Source organism: Euwallacea fornicatus, chromosome 8 (genome assembly GCF_040115645.1).
Source record: "Euwallacea fornicatus isolate EFF26 chromosome 8, ASM4011564v1, whole genome shotgun sequence".
Classification (NCBI taxonomy): Eukaryota; Metazoa; Arthropoda; class Insecta; order Coleoptera; family Curculionidae; genus Euwallacea; species Euwallacea fornicatus.
The window spans coordinates 1768207-1785995 of record NC_089548.1 but is presented as its reverse complement, the minus strand read 5'-3'; the positions used below and the strand labels follow the sequence as shown (position 1 = coordinate 1785995).

General features: G+C 35.4%; 1 protein-coding gene across 3 annotated transcripts in view; it reads right to left on the bottom strand.

Annotated features, from left to right (window-relative positions):
* LOC136340529 (putative adhesion G protein-coupled receptor E4P) overlaps positions 1-17789 on the bottom strand; it is a 74844-nt gene that overhangs the window by 19309 nt on the left and 37746 nt on the right. For 2 of the 3 annotated variants that reach the window (XM_066284687.1, XM_066284688.1), the window contains exon 3: positions 7806-7911. In XM_066284687.1, coding sequence (XP_066140784.1) covers positions 7806-7911 — 106 coding nt within the window. Of the gene's footprint in view, positions 1-7805; positions 7912-9201; positions 9219-17789 lie in introns of those variants that run through there. The other variant, XM_066284689.1, reaches the window with a different exon arrangement.

Here is a 17789-nt window from a genome sequence, read left to right as displayed (position 1 = left end):
CAGTATTGGGAAACTCAAGTAAAAGAAATTAATCATGAGGTTCATGAGCTCTCAAAACTCAAAACGAATAACATCAAAATCATGGCAACGCATGCTAGCCACTTAGGCACTTATCCACGAACGTAAGTTTTTCTGAAACGATTAATAATTTCCTTAAAATTAAGATTTAAGATAAAGATAATATTATTTTATACCAAAATGAAGAAAATGGAATTTTATTGCGTTTTTCGTCATGAAAAATTCACCGTTCTATTTGAGAAAATAAAGAAAATTGAAGTTGAAACCGTGAAAATAAGAATTGTTATGGCAAACACCTTGTATGCACTTTGGCAAAATGAGTGTTCGCGCCTGATGAGGTCTTACATGAGAATTCATCCTAAAATTATCAACATCCAACTTAAGCTAACTGCGGAATAATTTTTTTATGAGGCACTGCAAATGTCTAAGATTTTTTCCGAAACGTCATAGCTTTGAGTCACTGCACGTGCGACTTAAAAAAATCTAAGAGCTAACAAGGGCTCAAGGAATGTGAAAAAAATGCAGACAGAACCATAAAAAAAGCATTACACTTTATGACGCCCCGCTACTTTGCGATATTCTGCAGGGTGGTCGCTAATCTCAAAAGTAACTTTTATTAAGCTCGTATACACTTTCATAATTGATTTTTTTGAAATATCACAAATAAACTCGAAGGAGTCCGAAGAGACGTTAAACGGACACCCCGTATATTGCCATCAGAGCCCGCTGGCGTTTTGCTTTTAGCCTCTTTGACTGTCCGTGCGATTTCCCCAAGGGCGATTTCTTTTACTTCCCCTTCCGGGAACTCCCTCCTCGTGAACTAACCCGAACTGACCTGATCCAACCCGACTAACCTAAAAGTTTCGGCACGTCGACGGCACTACCGTCCTATGGGTCGGAAATAGCAGGATTTTTTGAATAATCTAAACAACCCTAAACCAACCCTAAAATTCACAATGGGAACAGAAATGAATAGCTTTTTGCCGTTTCTGTAGGTATTGTGAGTAAAATGAGTGAAGCCCACGCACACAGGACAATAGCTAAATTTCCTTTCAAGCCATTTTGCGTCAACAAAAGTAGTAATAATCAAAACTTTATATAAGATTCCCACCGAAGTATGCAGCGGCAAAGAGATCATAAGTTGGAACAGAAAAATAATACTTTTTTTGAGACCAACATGTCACACACAGGAGACCCACAAGAGAGGGGTGGTTGCAACGATGAAATTACACACAGGACGATAACTTCTGGGAGGTCAGATGCTCTTTTACCATCTCTACTATATTCATAGGACGCTACTGAGCATTTTTTCAAAAAAAAAAAAAAAAATCCAATTCACTGTTCAATTTAGGAACTTTTTCATTCACTTCATTTTCCTGCATAGCTGACATCGTTTTAGGGTTATTTGCCATTATAGCCGGCAATGCGTGGTATTTGCAAATATGCTGTATACGTTTGACGCAGATTACTCATTTTCTCTTTCATTTGTGTTTTTTTATGTGTACGTCGGTGCTTTCTTGCAACCATTCTCCCTTTATTTTAGATTTTTCAGTCAAATTTGCCAGTGGATGTTTGCAGGCTTCAATTTTCTGTTTAATAGGAATTCGATTTGCTGCTTTGGATCTCTTCACGCTCAAAGAATCAACAGCTTATGTAGGCCATTGGAGTGAGGGGGGGGGGGGGGGGGGGGGTGGTCAAAACCCGATAGTACCGTTGTCACCCAATTTATTTATTCGTCAGTTAGAAACTCAAAAAATACTGTTCGAGGTATATAGCTGAAAACGTATTTTTTTATCTAGTGAAAACAAATACGTCAATTGATTTGATGAACGGTTGGAGTCGAGAGTTGTGTTGTTACTAATTTAGTATTATAAGCATTAATTTTCATAAATTTCAATAATGCAGTTTTTCCTTGCATGCATTCTTTGTGAAATTAGCATCAAATTAAAATTCGAATTAGTTACATAACATGCAAATGAAGTGGTATGGGTTATTCAAATATAAGTGAAATTTACTATGTACACTTATGGACACAAATTTGGAAGCCCCGGTAAAGATCTCGGTAAATGGTAATTTTTCGTTTAATTCCTTGAAAATATTACAAATAAACAGTTTTTTGTTATGCACTGCCTAGTTGCAAATATGAAAATATAACACGAGTAACAATAAGTTTGTTTATTGCTAAGAAATATTAAACAATTAAAAAAACTGCATTTCTATCGCAGAACAAAAGTTTTGAAACTTTACCTTATCTCAGTAATATTTAAATTATATATTGCGTGACATAGAAATGAGAACAACCCATAAAATTGGTTTCATTTAAATAATTTTTGGTTTGCATGTTCCTTATGCTAAAACAAATATTTTGTTAAAATATTGAACAAATTTAATTGTTAATAATCGAAAAAAACTTAATAATTTGTCGGTCTTCCGCAGTGTCTTATGCATTCCTGTACACGTCTAGGCACGGATCTAAAGAGGTGATTGATGTCCTCTTGGGGGATCTCATTTCAGGCTAACTGAACAGCTTGACATAGCGCCGCAGGGTTTGGGGGGGATGGGGTAAATTATGCAACCTTCTACCTACAATATCCCATACATGTTCAATCGGTGAGATGCCTGGAGGTCGAGGTGGCCAAAGTTGCAAATTGATTGAATTTTGCACGACCTTCATACATACCCAAACAGAACCTGGATTCGGCACTAAACGCGATATTATCTCATTCCCGATTCCAATGTATGCGTTCCCTGCACCACTGCAGTTGATTTTGACGATGATTTAAGGTGAGAGGTAACACAAGATGAGGTGGAAGGAATTCAGTTCAAAACTTCTTACTCAGGAATGAAATGTTCGAATCGCAGTGGGTGTTCCACGCTTAGTAAACCATTGATCCACCAGTGTCCTCTACGAGACGAATCTATTTCTTAGGGCCATAGTTCAAAGCCGGCAATCTTGGCATTCTGTAGTTCCTTGGAATGGTCAGTAACCACTCGTTCTGTTTTTCGACTCTTCTTTGAATCATGTCTGACCACATCTCCTTATAGTTTTTACACTACGGGTCAATCTAGTGGTGCTTTCCTAAATGATCGAACAGCCTCTTGTAGACCCACTGTTCGACCTGTCTCAAACTTGCTCGATTGATGAAAATTTCGCTGCATTCTGTGTTTACGCATCTTTTATTAATTTTAAAACACTTTCTAAGCGCACTATTTGCAAATAAATGACATTTCACAGTAATATTGTTGATATTTTATTGCAATTTTTATGGTAAAAAAACCGTAAAATTCCTTATAACTTGTAAATATATTGATAAATATGGCTGAAAATGTAATAGTTTTTTTTCCAAATACAAACATTTATACCAAACATTATTAAAATAAAACCATTTTTACGGGGTGTTCTTTTTTTTGTGTCACGCAGTATACTTTTAGCAGTTGGTTTTGTCAAGATAAGATTAAACGTTTCTAAATGGCGAAAACAAAAGGAATCCGAATTGCCATGAGATATCAAATTCTAAAATTAAAATAAAGTGGAGGAAGTTATAAAGAAGTTTCGGAGGTTGTGCCGCTTCCAAAAGAAATAATTTCTAAATCTAACACATTAGGAACAACTGGCGATCGCCCTAGATGTGGAAGACTAAAATCACCCAACGCTCACGTGGATAGAACTAATAAGAGAATCACCCAAGCAAATCCAGGTAATACTGCCAATGACATGCATCAGCACTTAATACTGTCCAACATTCATATTGTATCCATAGAAACTATCCAATGTAGATTGAGGCAAATGGGATTTTTTGGAAGCAGATGCGTTAAGAAACTACTTATATAAAAAAAATTGGAGGGTCCGTTTATCGTTCGCTAAAGAATATATTACCTGGTCTATACAAAAGTGGAATTGAGTATTGTGGAGCGATGAAAGTAAATTCAATTTGTTTTGTAATGATGGGAAAGGATATGTAAAACGCCCTGTGGGAAGAAGGTTCGATAAAAGGTATCAGTTGCCAACGGTAGAGCATGGCGGAGGAAACATTATGGCTTAGGGATGTTTTTCTCGCGCTGGTGTTGGCCCATTGGTAAGAATTATGGAGAAAATGGACCGCTTTCCTTATGGGAATATTTTACAAAACCATATGCTGCTTTACGCCGAATGGAACACGACATTAAGATAGTGGTTCCAACAGGATAATGATTCTAAGGATGCTTCTAAATACATTAAAGAATTTTTGGGGACAAATAAGGTAAATCAATTAAAGCGATCGAGCCGGTCCAATGATTGAAATCTCATAGAGCGTCTATGGGATCACTCAGAACGCAAAATTCCTGATTATATCAAATCGAATAGAGGATTTGTGGAATACACTAAAGTGTGAGTGGGAACGCATTCAGGTTAACTTTTGTGAAAAGTTAGTGGACTCGATGAACTCTAGGTATGCTGCAGTTATTTAGGCAAAAGGATACGCAACAAGTTATTAAATAAAAAAAAAATTAAATTTAAGAGAAATATGTACTTTAGTTCATTTTGTACGGGGTTTCCAAACTCTCATGCTGTGATAAAAATGCAGTTTTTTGAATTGTTTATTATATTTTAGAAATAAACAAACTTGTTGTTGCCCAGTTATATGATCATCCTACTTGTACTATTATTTTACTATCCCATTGAGTATAGCATCATAACAAGGTCCCGAATCAGCATTTCATTACTATAATTAAGGCATGCACATTGTCTATGTAGTAGCAGTATTCAAGCTTTTCCTGTTGCGAAACCACCGTTTGTACTTATTTTCCATAATATACAGGGTGTCCTCGAATTACGTGGCCAAAATAATACCGCAGATTGTTTGAGTGAAAATAAGTCGATTTAACTAAACTTCCCTCAGTCCAAAAGTTGATAATTATGGAGCTACAGGGTGTTAAAGTTGAAAAAAAAATCACATTTTCTTTAATATCTTTCGATTTCTTTGAGTTAATTTCACGAAATTTCATATTTGAGGGTGTTTTGGGATACGAAATTCAAATTTATTAACGATTTAGTTGTTTCTTCTAGGGGGCGCCACAAGCGACCATTAGGACACATTTAAATCTCTGTAACTTTTTCGTGCCACGGTGTATATTATTTTGGTATTTAAAAACCTTTTTCCCTACCTTTTATACTTAGAAAAGGTATACTTTATTGACGTCGCTAGAAGCACCGGTTTTGGAGAAAAACGCATAATTCTAATGCGCTGCATATTTGCGTTGGCGCTTTTAAGTAAATAACTCAGTTGGCTATGTTTTTAATTGACATTTTAACACTTGAATTTGTTTCTCAAATGTCAGTTTTTTTATTTAGCCCTCAGTTTTTCTTGTCAGTTTCGCTTCTTGTTCCTGTAAATATCCAGAAGTATGGCCAATAAATTCACTTATTCTGAAATGGTGGATATGCTGTTAGTTTATGGACTTTGCCGTTGTAATAGTCAAAATAATATCTGATTTTGAAAACTTATTGTTATACCTTTACTAATAATTTTTTTTTGAAAAACTTAATTTTTTTTAACGGAAAATAATTTTAAGGTAATTTGCATGCATCATCAGGCTTAGATGCATTTTTCTCCAAAACCGTTGCTTCTAGCGACGTCAATAAAGTATACCTTTTCTAGGTATAAAAGGTAGGGAAAAAGATTTTTAAATACCAAAATAATATACACCGTGGCACGAAAAAGTTACAGAGATTTAAATGTGTCCTAATGGTCGCTTGTGGCGCCCCCTAGAAGAAACAACTAAATCGTTAATAAATTTGAATTTCGTATCCTAAAACACCCTCAAATATGAAATTTTGTGAAATTAACTCAAAGAAATCGAAAGATATTAAAGAAAATGTGATTTTTTTTTCAACTTTAACCCCCTGTAACTCCATAATTATCAACTTTTGGACTGAGGGAAGTTTAGTTAAATCGACTTATTTTCACTCAAACAATCTGCGGTATTATTTTGGCCACGTAATTCGAGGACACCCTGTATATTTTTTTAAATAGATTTTTTTGGAAATTAAATAAAATTGCCCATATCATATTTTCATATTTGTAACTAAGCAATATATAAATGAAAAAATGTTTATCGGAAATATTTTCAACTTATTAAATGAATAATTACCATTTACCAACATCTTTATAGTGGTTTCCAAACTTTAGCCCACAAGTGTATATTTAGCCCGAACGGGAGATATCAAGAGGTGGTCATGTGACAGGAAGGGAGTGAAATATTCCAAAATAGCACATACTCTTTAGATATACCGGGTGTCCAGGCGAACTTTGGGCATTGGAAATTAACATGGGATATTAGCGTTTGTTTTTCTGCATCTGCACGAATTATGCAATTGAAAAAGTTTTACGTGGCGGTCTTAGTACTCAAGACCGGCCGAGGGCCGTTTTCGCTGAAAACGTCTGGAAATTTCACAAATTTGAATGTCCCGCGCAACCGTTAGAAGCCACGATTGGTCAAAGTCAAGGTCAGAATTAAACAAACACAAAGTCTTGACTGCGACCGATTATTGCATCGGACGGTTACGCGGGACAATCGATTATTTGAAATTTTCAGACGAAACGATTCTAACTAGAAGATTGAAAAAAATGCGGAACGATGGCTAATTTTGAATATTATGACCTCCGTGTAAAAGTTTTTCAATTGGATTATCCCTGCAGGCGCAAAAAAATAAAAATCGATTGCTCATGTTAATCTCCTATGTTCGGAAGTTCGTCGGGACACCCGGTGTATAAGAAGGCATATACCAACTAGACGAATAAACCCTTTTTACACGTGAAAGCTTATTTTTCTGCCTTAAGCCCGGCAGCTTCTTGCGTGAAGGCCACACACACAGATGGCGCAGTATAAAATAGCTCGCCGGTGGTACTGTAAAATCTGTGTATGAATGCTCAGCAAGTAGCCTGAGTTAACCTTTCGACTGGTCGAAATAACGTGTGAAGAGTACAAATGCTCAATCATTGTGGGAATCGACAAATCTTTTCTTGGGCTCTCTTAACCCCTTAAAATTGGTTTGCAGCAGGAACAACGTGAAGGTTCATTACTTATAATTCTATTCCCCTCGATTCTTCTAACGAATAAAAAAATTCTTTCCACATATAAACAACGGTTCATTTAACTTGTGTGTATAAATAAGTATTATATTATTCTAATATTTTACTCTTCAGCCCATTTTTGCGTTCGTCGGTATCATTAATTCTGACCACTCCTTGCAGGTCCTAAAATATGATTCCGAATTTGCCCTTATTCCATTCAAGTGGGCTCACATCACGAAAAAGATGAGCTTCTCACTAAAAGGTCGTTAGGGGAGTGTTATACGAGTGGAGGAAAGAAATGTCGTACATTCTTAGATTTTATACGTGACCGGATTATGGGAACCATCCCTTCGTCGATTTTATATAAAACGCGGACATTTTTATGCCCCTTTCCCCATTACTTAGTGCACTAAATGTCATTTGAAGATACGACTTTTATAGCCATTTAGGGACACTTTTGTAGGTATATTTAGTAGCTTTTCAGTTCCCTGGGATAGTATCAGCTTCTCTGTTTTGCATTTGAAGCGACAGTTGTTGTGCCTTATCAGGTTTTCAAACTATGTAGAAATGGAGTGGTTTCCAGCACAGTATTGCCTGTAAATTAAATATTCCTAGGTGGGCGAAGCATCTTCAAATTTATCGTCGTAAAGTTTTCTTTGTTCGAAAGTTAGGGGGTTCGGATGATTACCTTAATACGCACTAAAATATGGAACAAACTAAGTTATGACTTACCATAATTTCTCCAACCCCAATAACGTAGAGAAGTTGGGTCATGAATAAAGAGGACAATAAGTTCATCAGAGCCGTACCGGATAAGTTTCGCAGGTCAGAAAAGAGGCTGAAAAAAAAAAGTTCTTGTTATTTATATTCAGGGAGTCTGTTTTTGGAACGTACCCACGGAGGTCTCGGAATGATACGAGGCCGGTTGAATTGAAGCAAAGTTGAACAATTCGAGAATTTACTGTTTCAGAATTTGAAAAATTAGAATGGCTTTCAGGCATATTCGAGAAAAATTACAATTTGAAAAAAACGTGTTTATATTTTCCCCGGCTTACTTAGTGAGATCGTTCAACATGATTGACACTTCATCAATGCAGCTTTTCCTCTTTCACAACGTGGCGACGTCAAACTGAAAATCCGACATATCAATTGCATTGATAAAAATCTGATGGGGACAGATGTGGTTAACCTGCTGGCCAATATATATCTCCATTGCTTAAATTCACTCTACCGGGAAACACTTCAGACAAATATATAGACTAATGATCGCATAGCCATATAAACCAACCCATACATTTAGCCCGAAACGTGCTTGTGGTCGACGTCATTGGTGTTCGTGTGGATTTGCAGTGGACCGGACATGTTCATTGTGACGATTGAACGTACTTGAGTAGGTAATCTTGCATTCATCCGTGAACATCACATTGGAAAGAAAATGGAAATTGCGTTTCAAACGTGCCATGATATTCCTACAAAGCGTTTCAGTGTCTCCGGGATGCAAGACTTGGGTGAAATGAATTTTAAACAGGCGATTTTTATGTTTTTTCAATACTCTTCGCGCTTCCTGTTGAGATTTGTTAATTTTTTATGTTACGCCCCTTGTCGAAGTAGGAGGATTCTTTTTAATTGACCGGACAATTAAAATCAATGTAGTTTTTTACCAAAATAAAAATGTTGATGATGGTGATGATTGACGAAAATCGAAACGTCGGATTTCCAATTGACATCGCTGCGTTGTAGTGCACGAAAAGTTATATTGACCACGAGTCAATAATTCTGAATTTTGTGGCGAAACAAACTTAGGAAAAAAACTATTTTACAAAATTGCAGGTGTTTTTTGAACATCTCGAAAAACGATGCCAATGTTACAAATTCTAAAATGGTGCTCTCTTGAACTTCAAATTGCGCAATTTTACCCCAATTTGTCTTATCTTTTAACTTAACCTCGTATCTTTTACAATTGCCGAAATCCTCAAGGTTGAGCTCCAGAAACGGACACCCTTTACGTGTACAGGGTGTAAAAATGTGACATAGTTTTTTCCATTTTCTAAGCATCTTGTATAAGTAAAAATAGGTACATATCGATTTTTAACGAATGACTAATAGAGACTAATAAAGAGAAAATTACTGTTTAAACTCCCAGATCTATTCATAAGTTATCTCAACACCACAGAACCTACTAAACTCCTTCTAATAATCGCCCTTCCAACCGCCATTACATTCTCGATTCCCTCTTCCGTCTGTATGGCCATCAAATTTGGAAAGGGTTCAAAATCGCTTTCTCCAGAGATTATAGCAATGAGGTGAGTATTGGTAATAGAATTTAGCGTTTCCTACCAGAGGTTAAAGCGTGAACCCGCCCTAAACTCTTAGTAAACCGAAGGAAGAAAACCATAATTAAACCAGACACCAATTAATAATTAGTCGCCGCCATTTTCCTCTATAAAGGGCGAATAACGTTTTCTTCCCTTAAGGGTGGCAATATCATCATCCCTCAAGAAATAAACTACTCTAGTGGATCATGAAAAGACGTCATGCGAGGGCAATAGCAGACTGGGGACTAATGCGGATATGCCTGGAATCCTCAGGTTTCAATGGATGTTTTGGTCTTGCCGGGTGTCTTTCGAGGAAATTTTTAATATGTTTTAGTACGGAAAGGACAGTTAATAATAACGTAAAATAGAAGAGCAGAAAACCCACAGTGGATAAGCTATGGTACAATTTTATGCCCCTGAATATATTTAACTTCTTTGTTTCACACAAAAAACCGAGTAAGAAACGATGCGACGGCTCTCGAATCGATAACGTGAAACTTGTGTTGAATAAATGCGGATAAAAGCTCATGGCTATTTGAATGTTCCCCAGAACATTCCAATACTAAGTCTAGTGGCGCTTTAAAAGGAGAAACGAAAATAAAACTTTTCCTCTTATCCCATTTTACAACGTTCAACGACGATTTATTTAGCATAGAAAAAATAAATAGCATTTTGTAGTGGAGAAAGCTTTGTTTCAATGAGTTCAAGGATAGCTTGAGTGGGCTTTAAATGTCTTAAAAGGACATATGAAAAATTATATAAATTGAAATTGAAAAATATTTATGATACGAAAAACTATATTTCTTTAGTAAATACCCTCAGATACCCAAGATTTGTACGAAATATCGTCCATCATGTGTGCATACAAGGTTCAAAATTTCGAACATTCTAGCACAACTGCGCTCTTGATTTTCGCAAATGATGGTCGATTACGAAAATGACACGTTTTATCATTCAAATTGCATTGAATTACATACATATGGCAGAAATTAAAGAAATACGGCGTTATTTGTAGGAGATTTTGTGCTATTCGAGGAACGGGGCCCATACAAGATTTACTTCAGTGAGAATTCTCGAAAATCCTCTTGCAAAGTTTCGGCGTTTCGCTAGATCCGAAAAAGAGTAAAACATGCCTGAAAATCACCTAAACACAACTCTATTTTCAGAATGTTGCATGCATTTGAATTTTTGAATATGCCGAGATTCTTGGGGAAAGTGCGAGCTTTTTAAAATCGATTTTTTCAAAACGATCGGAATAACAGGGTTCAACAATGAGAAGAAACGGAAATGTACAGGATGATTCATTAATAATGAAACAACCGAAAGCTGAAAATACTCCAGGTCGAATGGTGACAATTGGAGAAAATATGCTTTATCCGAAAGTTGTTAGTTTCGAATGGGCAAAGTGTTGAAAGTTAAAATTTTAATTTATTTTTTCGCCATTATTCTGAAAATACTTAGATTAAACACTAGAAAATTTGTAAAGTTTTTTTTTTTTTTTTTTTTGAGATGAAGGACAAGATATGTTTTACGATTTCCTCGTTGTGAATAGAGGGTGGCACTTACGCTCAATTTTATAGATTTTACAGTTAATAATTTTCTACTCTGTATGTCTAACATGAAATTTGATTTAAAATCTTAGAGAACAATCATTTTCCTATTAATTATGTATTCTTGTTTCGAGAAAAATCTATTAAACGAACATTATATTTAAATTTGATAATACGACAAATGAGAAGCGAAACAAACCAAGTGTATTTTCATTTTCTAGAACAAGTAATTCGTCACCTACGAAAACATAACCTTACAAATTTTCATGTGTTTAGCCTAGATATTTTCAGAGTAATTGCAAAAAGTGAATTAAAATTTTAACTTTCAACAGTTTATCGCAAAATAACAACTTTCGGATAAGGCCAACATTTGACGTGTAGTACCTCCGGCTTTCGATTGTTCTATTACTAATCGATCACCTTCCAAATTATGAAAACCGGAAATGGAAATGATGCCTATCCCAATTAACTTATTTTACTACTTTGTAATTAATTATTTTGCCGTTTTTTAAATTTTTTACATTATTGACATTATTGATTATTGACGCAGAAAAATATTTACAACACGAAATATAACAACGTAAAAAATGTAAATAATATAATAATAGACACTTTTGATTGTCATATTTTGACACTAAAGACAGCTGTCAAATCAATCGAACAAGGACATTTTGTTTGGTTGATGTTTGATTTGTTCAGTTTGATCTCTTCCGCCTTTCTCCGCTTTTCACTATTTTTGCTATATGTGATGGCGGTCTCATGACGTCGTCACTTGCCATCACATATAGCGGAAAATATCCAAATGCGGAATGGAATGCAACCCGAAAATCCATTTTAAACCAATCAAATTTTTGTTTCATATTTCCGCTTTTGATCACTTTCCGCTGTATATGACGGCGGCTTCGTGGATTCAATCAAAATATTTATTAGTTTCCTAATAGACATTTAATTGCATTTTTTACGTGAACATGCTGGGAATGCGTATGCAAAAAATTAATTGCTGATGAGTACATAAATATTTATTGACGACGTATTTGTTTATGCCCCATTTCTGTTTTTAAGCAGAAGATGCACCCTTCGGGGCACGAGAAAGCACAAGTTTGCAGCTACCTGCTGCGAGTTTTAGCTTGACAGGGTGCCCGGAAATAACGTTGAAATACTTTGGGAGGCGATTTTAGAGATTAAAATAATAAAAAGGGTTATCACAAACGTACCCCAAAAATTGTTTCTTAAAGGGGTTAGAACACTTAATGGGGGGAACTCCGAAGGTGTTTTTTTCTCAACAATTTCGAAGAGATTCGCGTTAAAATTAAGAAATTTGATATAATGTAATAAATTGGAATAGGAAATTTTGTTTTTTTGTATTACTAATTTCAGATTTTATTCATGGGCATTACATAGAGGAGTCTCCTAAGTAAAAGTAACCCCTGTTGGGGAACTACCCAACACCACTTATTGAGTCTAGACACCTAAATTATTGTCGGTTCGATTGAAACGCAACACCCTTAATAGCATAGACAAATCACTGGGTATAATTTATGGCTCAGACTAAACAAAAACTATCTTTATCTTTTATTCCGTTGACGGGGTCAGCTTTGAGCATCTGCAATGTTAACAACTCCCTTCATTCTCTCTTTGCTTCGCCTTTGGGTTTGGTCCTTGCCGCCCTAGTAAGGTTACCTTTGACTCGTTCATTAATCACTAATATCTAACTGTTATTACTAAATCCTTTATAAGTACAAATCTTGAAAGTATCAAAAATCATTGATCTCTTGTTGTTCTTTCGTATTAGCTTAGTACCTGCTTTTTAGACTTTACTTTAGCTCTCCAGTATTGTTTGTTTTGTTTTCAATAAATTTAAAGCGTGACCCTGTATCAGGCGAATTTTTGAATCGGTTCAGCGCCATATAAGCATTGGTCCTTCGATAGCTCACATTTGGCACTGTTAATCAACTGTGCTCTCCTTTGTGTTGAGGTACGACGCCGAGTGCCAGATTAACCCCAAACAGCCCTCACCTTTTTTTTTCTGACGTTTTTTATATTTTTGAAATCAGATTACTGAATCGCAAATATTTTTAAGTAAAAAAGGTCCTCTGATTCATCTCGTTGGGATAAGCCGTTCTTCAGGAAAATGGATTGTTATGAATCGATCCACGATCACATGGGCATTGAAATGCATTTGAATAAATATAGTAATTATCCTTGTAATAGAAATATCTTTTTATTAACCGGCAATAACAACATTTATATGATTAAGGATTTATCACTTATTCATAACAAATGTCGAAAATGGTCTCCGTTCATCTGAACGTATCCTCTAATTCTTTTCTTCATAAATTTCGATGTCCATGTAATCGTGCATCGGTTCATAAAAACTCAATTTTCTGGAAAACGGTTCATCCTAACGAGATGAAATAAGAGAACTTTTTTTACTTAAAAATATTTGCGATTCAGCAAATTGATTTCAAAAATTTAGAATTGTCACAAACAAAAAGATTTACGACAACATTTACGTAGGAGATCGCATGTCTCTAACGCCCCTGGCCAAAATCTGCAACTGTTAACACAAAAAAAGTTTTCCCATTCCAATTTATTACAGTACACGGAATTTCATAATTTTAGCGCAAATCATTTCGAAAATAATGCGAAAAAAAACATCTTCGGAGTTCCCCCTTAGGGGATTCTAGCCCCTTCAAGAAACAATTTTTTAGGTATGTTTATAATAACTTTTTTTTTTAATATTTTAGCCTCTAGAATCACCTCCAAAAAAAATGTCAACGTTATTTCTGGACACCTTGTATATATGCCGATGACTATTAATAATCAATTCCTAATCCATATTTGGCTTACAAGCCATGCAATATAGGATTGGTGGATGCTCGCACAAAGGGGAAATCCCATTTAGTACGGCCTAAGAGTTAAGGGTGGAAATATCAAAGGGGATGACAGGCAGCGTGTGGATATGACGGCAGCCCTGGCTATTCACATCAGGTCTCGAATAATGGCTTTTATATTTCAATGTCCTTTCGAAGTTATCCAAGAAATGTCAGGGCACTATAGTAGAAAATTGGATTTTCTCTGGAAACTAGCTACATAGTCTGACAAGGGACCGGACATTAAGGGATAAACGTAAACGTCACGGTTCTGATTGTTAGGAATAAGGGAATAAATTGGCTCGTTAGTTGTCTCAAATTTGAATCCATTTTGCTAGACAGATTTTTGTTTGGGAAAGGTTCTCTGTCGTATCAGTGGGTACCTCAGATTGGCAGGTTGTATTAAGCGAGTTCATGTGCGGGTAAACTTGCCTTTAAACCTCTATTCTTGGTTATGTAGTAATTAAAATTTCGACAATGAAAACAACAGCTACCCTGGAATGTAATTATTAAAATCGATTTCCTGTTCACTGTCCTGATAAGCAAAAAATTCCTTCCAATTTGTTAATTAAAAATTTTAATAAGAAGTTTAATGGAGGTATTATAACGCAATTCCAGTTGGAAGAGCGAAACTGTATTTTCTAAATTTGTTAGTTAATTCTCTGCTTGAAATATCAATTTTTTTAATCAAAATTCGTGCAATTGCAGCTCTCATAATGTACAATAAGTACAGATGGTATCCAAACATGAACTTCTCTAATGTTTGTGTTGGCGAACAATTCGCGTTCATATTCGTTCCAATTTTGCATTCGTATGAAACTTTGAATATGGACTAATTTTATTAAAAAATCGTTCGCACAGAGATAAACTGTATCGCCCCAAATTGACCCGTAACATCAATGAATTTCAGTAAAAAAAAAAATACGGAGATAAGAAAATCAGTGGAGGAAGAGTTTATTAAGTGATATTTCATGAGAGAAAATGACGTTTAACAAGTTTTTAAATTTCTTTTTGAATCAAAATATATGCGAAAATATATACAAAGGGCCAAGAAGAAAGCGAATTTGTGTGCATTGATATCCTTTATGCAGATCTAACTTTATAGGCGCCTTAATCACCTCATGGCATTTCAAATTGCAAAGGGAAGTTTCAAATTGCTTTATGTTATGGGTATGAATATTAAAAACGGGAAAGCGCGTTTCCCAGTAAAGGTACAGAGCATTAATGCAATTATCACTCTCCTACAATTGGTGTTAATTAGAACGATGCGAAAGACCGAATGCCCTCTCTCAATGGGATTAAACGATAGAGCGCGCTCTAATTCATTTTTCTTGGAATCGAGAATAAAAGCTAACCAAAGGTATCGCCTCTAAAATTTTAATAAAATTTTGCAAACGTGAAAATCCTTTCAAAACCCCATGAATTGTTCCGAATATTACATCAGGCAATTTAGGTACGAGTACCACAATATCATTAACTCTGGTGTCCCTAATTACCCCCAACCCTTTTTTAAGGACGCCACTGCTCAAAAAAGAAAACTTAATTACTCGAGCAATTAAGAAATCCCCGGCCTTTGTGTTGCTCGCATATCAAAATATTAAAGTTTTCGAAATTTTAGGATTTCTTTTTGTTATTTCTGTGGTTTTAATCGCAATTTCCAGATGGTCTAAGCAGGCTAATCACCGCCATTCCCGATTAGAGGTTTCGTGATGGTTTTTGATCCTTCTCAGAATGTTTTTCTGACATTTTTATAGGTTTTGAGTAACCCTCAGAAATGTAAAAAAATCCTGTTACTATCTCTTTAAATACTCCATTGAATGACAAAGATGTAGATATTTCTGAGTAGTTCAGGATGATTCTCCATAGTCTCACAATTTTTTGGGACTTTCATATTTGCGAAAAGTTTCCGATAATTTGTGAGGTTTTGATTCAAGTTCCGAACTTACGTGTGTGGGTGCAAGAAATTTCGAAAAAGATTTGAGACCTTCAGTTTTCTAAAAAATTTTCAAAAACATCCACAGTTTTTGAATATGTGCAAATCGATAATTAATTCATATCCTTCATTCTAATAAGTGGTTTTATACACGCTTGGAATGTTTCTCAGAAATACTAGAATAGTTTGAACATCTGATATTCTAGCAAATAGTTCTAATCAAATTTCAAAAATTGACAAGTAACATCTGCTTAACTTTCTTTTTAATTATTGATTTAATTGCATTTTCTCAGATTTATCGATATATTTGTGAGATTTCCCGGAATTGTTCAGCTTTTGAATTGAAGTTTCGTTCAATTGTCCACGTCCTCAGTTCAAAAAGGAATGAATGCTTGAAACAATAAAGCGAATTCTCAAGAAAAATCGAAGACATTAATGCTCTTTTTACTATTCTTACTACATTTGATGCAAATCGGAACGAAATGAATAGGCTTTTAAGCTCTGCATTCGATTAAAATAACCCTCGAAATTAGGAATAACATTTACGCTCTCATACCAATACCGAGATCTCAATGAAGTTTTACAAATTTCCAGCAACAAACTTCATCAATTTCCTAGAATACCGAATCGGATAATTACATTAATCAGTACCATTAATTTTATTCACGGAGCCTATCTAGCTTTTCCCAAAGCGAATCCCCTTTGATAAGAACAATGACAACGGACAAATGGAACTCGGGAAATCGGTTGAAAGCAGAAACCATTAGCGCCTTAAAACCATTCGCAATTTGTCAAGTTTTTGGTACTTTATTCTAATGTGGTGCAATAAATTTAACCAGCGAGGAAGAATTTGAAAACAATGAACGAACTCGAGAACATGAAAGAACAACAGTTCAAATGATTCGATTTAGAGGAAAATTATAGCTCCTTTCGCTTTGGAATACCTAGCAAAGCAGGTGGAATAATACTCATGATCATACGGGAATCTTAACTCGAAAGAGAAAATCTAGCTCAAAGATATTTCAGTTTAGGAGATTAATAATTCCAAAATTTAATTACATTCTTGGATCAATATTTGACTCCTTTACATGTAGGCTCGGGGTTTGGGAACGATGAAAATAACTCTAAAACGAATTCGTGAATTCCCTCTTCTCGAAGGTAAGGAAAAACTCACATTTTACAAAATTATGACTGTAAAGAAATCCATACAGAAAAAGGATCTGACGTTTACTTGAAACAACATTGTTGTGATGTAAAGTTATTAACGCAAAAGGGTGTTTGTTTGCTTTCCTACCCTTTCAGTCCCTTCTTCGAAGCTCGCACTGGTGCACGACAAAGTAGCCTAATTTAGGGTTCAACCACCTAAGGGCTAAGGCTACACCATGTTTTTATGTTATATAGGGTTGTAGATACGTCACGAAATTGCGCTTAACCAGATTGCTCCTATAATTTAGCCGAAGGCAACTAACGCCTAAGTGATATACTCGCAAGTGGTTTTCAGAGTGCTGTAAATTTCGCCTATTAAACGAGCCCCTTTAATATCGTTAGCAGTTCCCGCAATACCCTTCTAAAGTAAAACCACATGACCCTCTATTAGACGAGGTAAAAGGAACGAATTCGAATATGAATATTCAATCGTTGAAAGTGGATAAGTTTTGTGAGCTAACACAGAAAAATAGAAAACGAGAATTTTCATTTAATGAAGATTTGCCAGTATGTGATGTCAAAATGTTCCGAAAAAAAATGATATTGGGAACACGTTCGTCGTTCGTGCATAAGTCATGGCGGAACCGATTAAAAATTTACAGGGGGGGCACTACAGGATGTTTGGAAAAGTTTGTACAAAACTTAAAGAGGTGGCGGTAGAGCTAAAAATAGTAAACGAAGTTCCATTAAACATTGGTCGAAGTCACTAAGATATGGTCTTTCAAAGGATTTGGATATTTTTTTAAAAATAACTTTCTTTTTGAGCGACAATTTTAGGTAATAATCATCCCACAAAGGTGTTTAACTATCACAAATTTGATTAAAATTGATTGTAAATG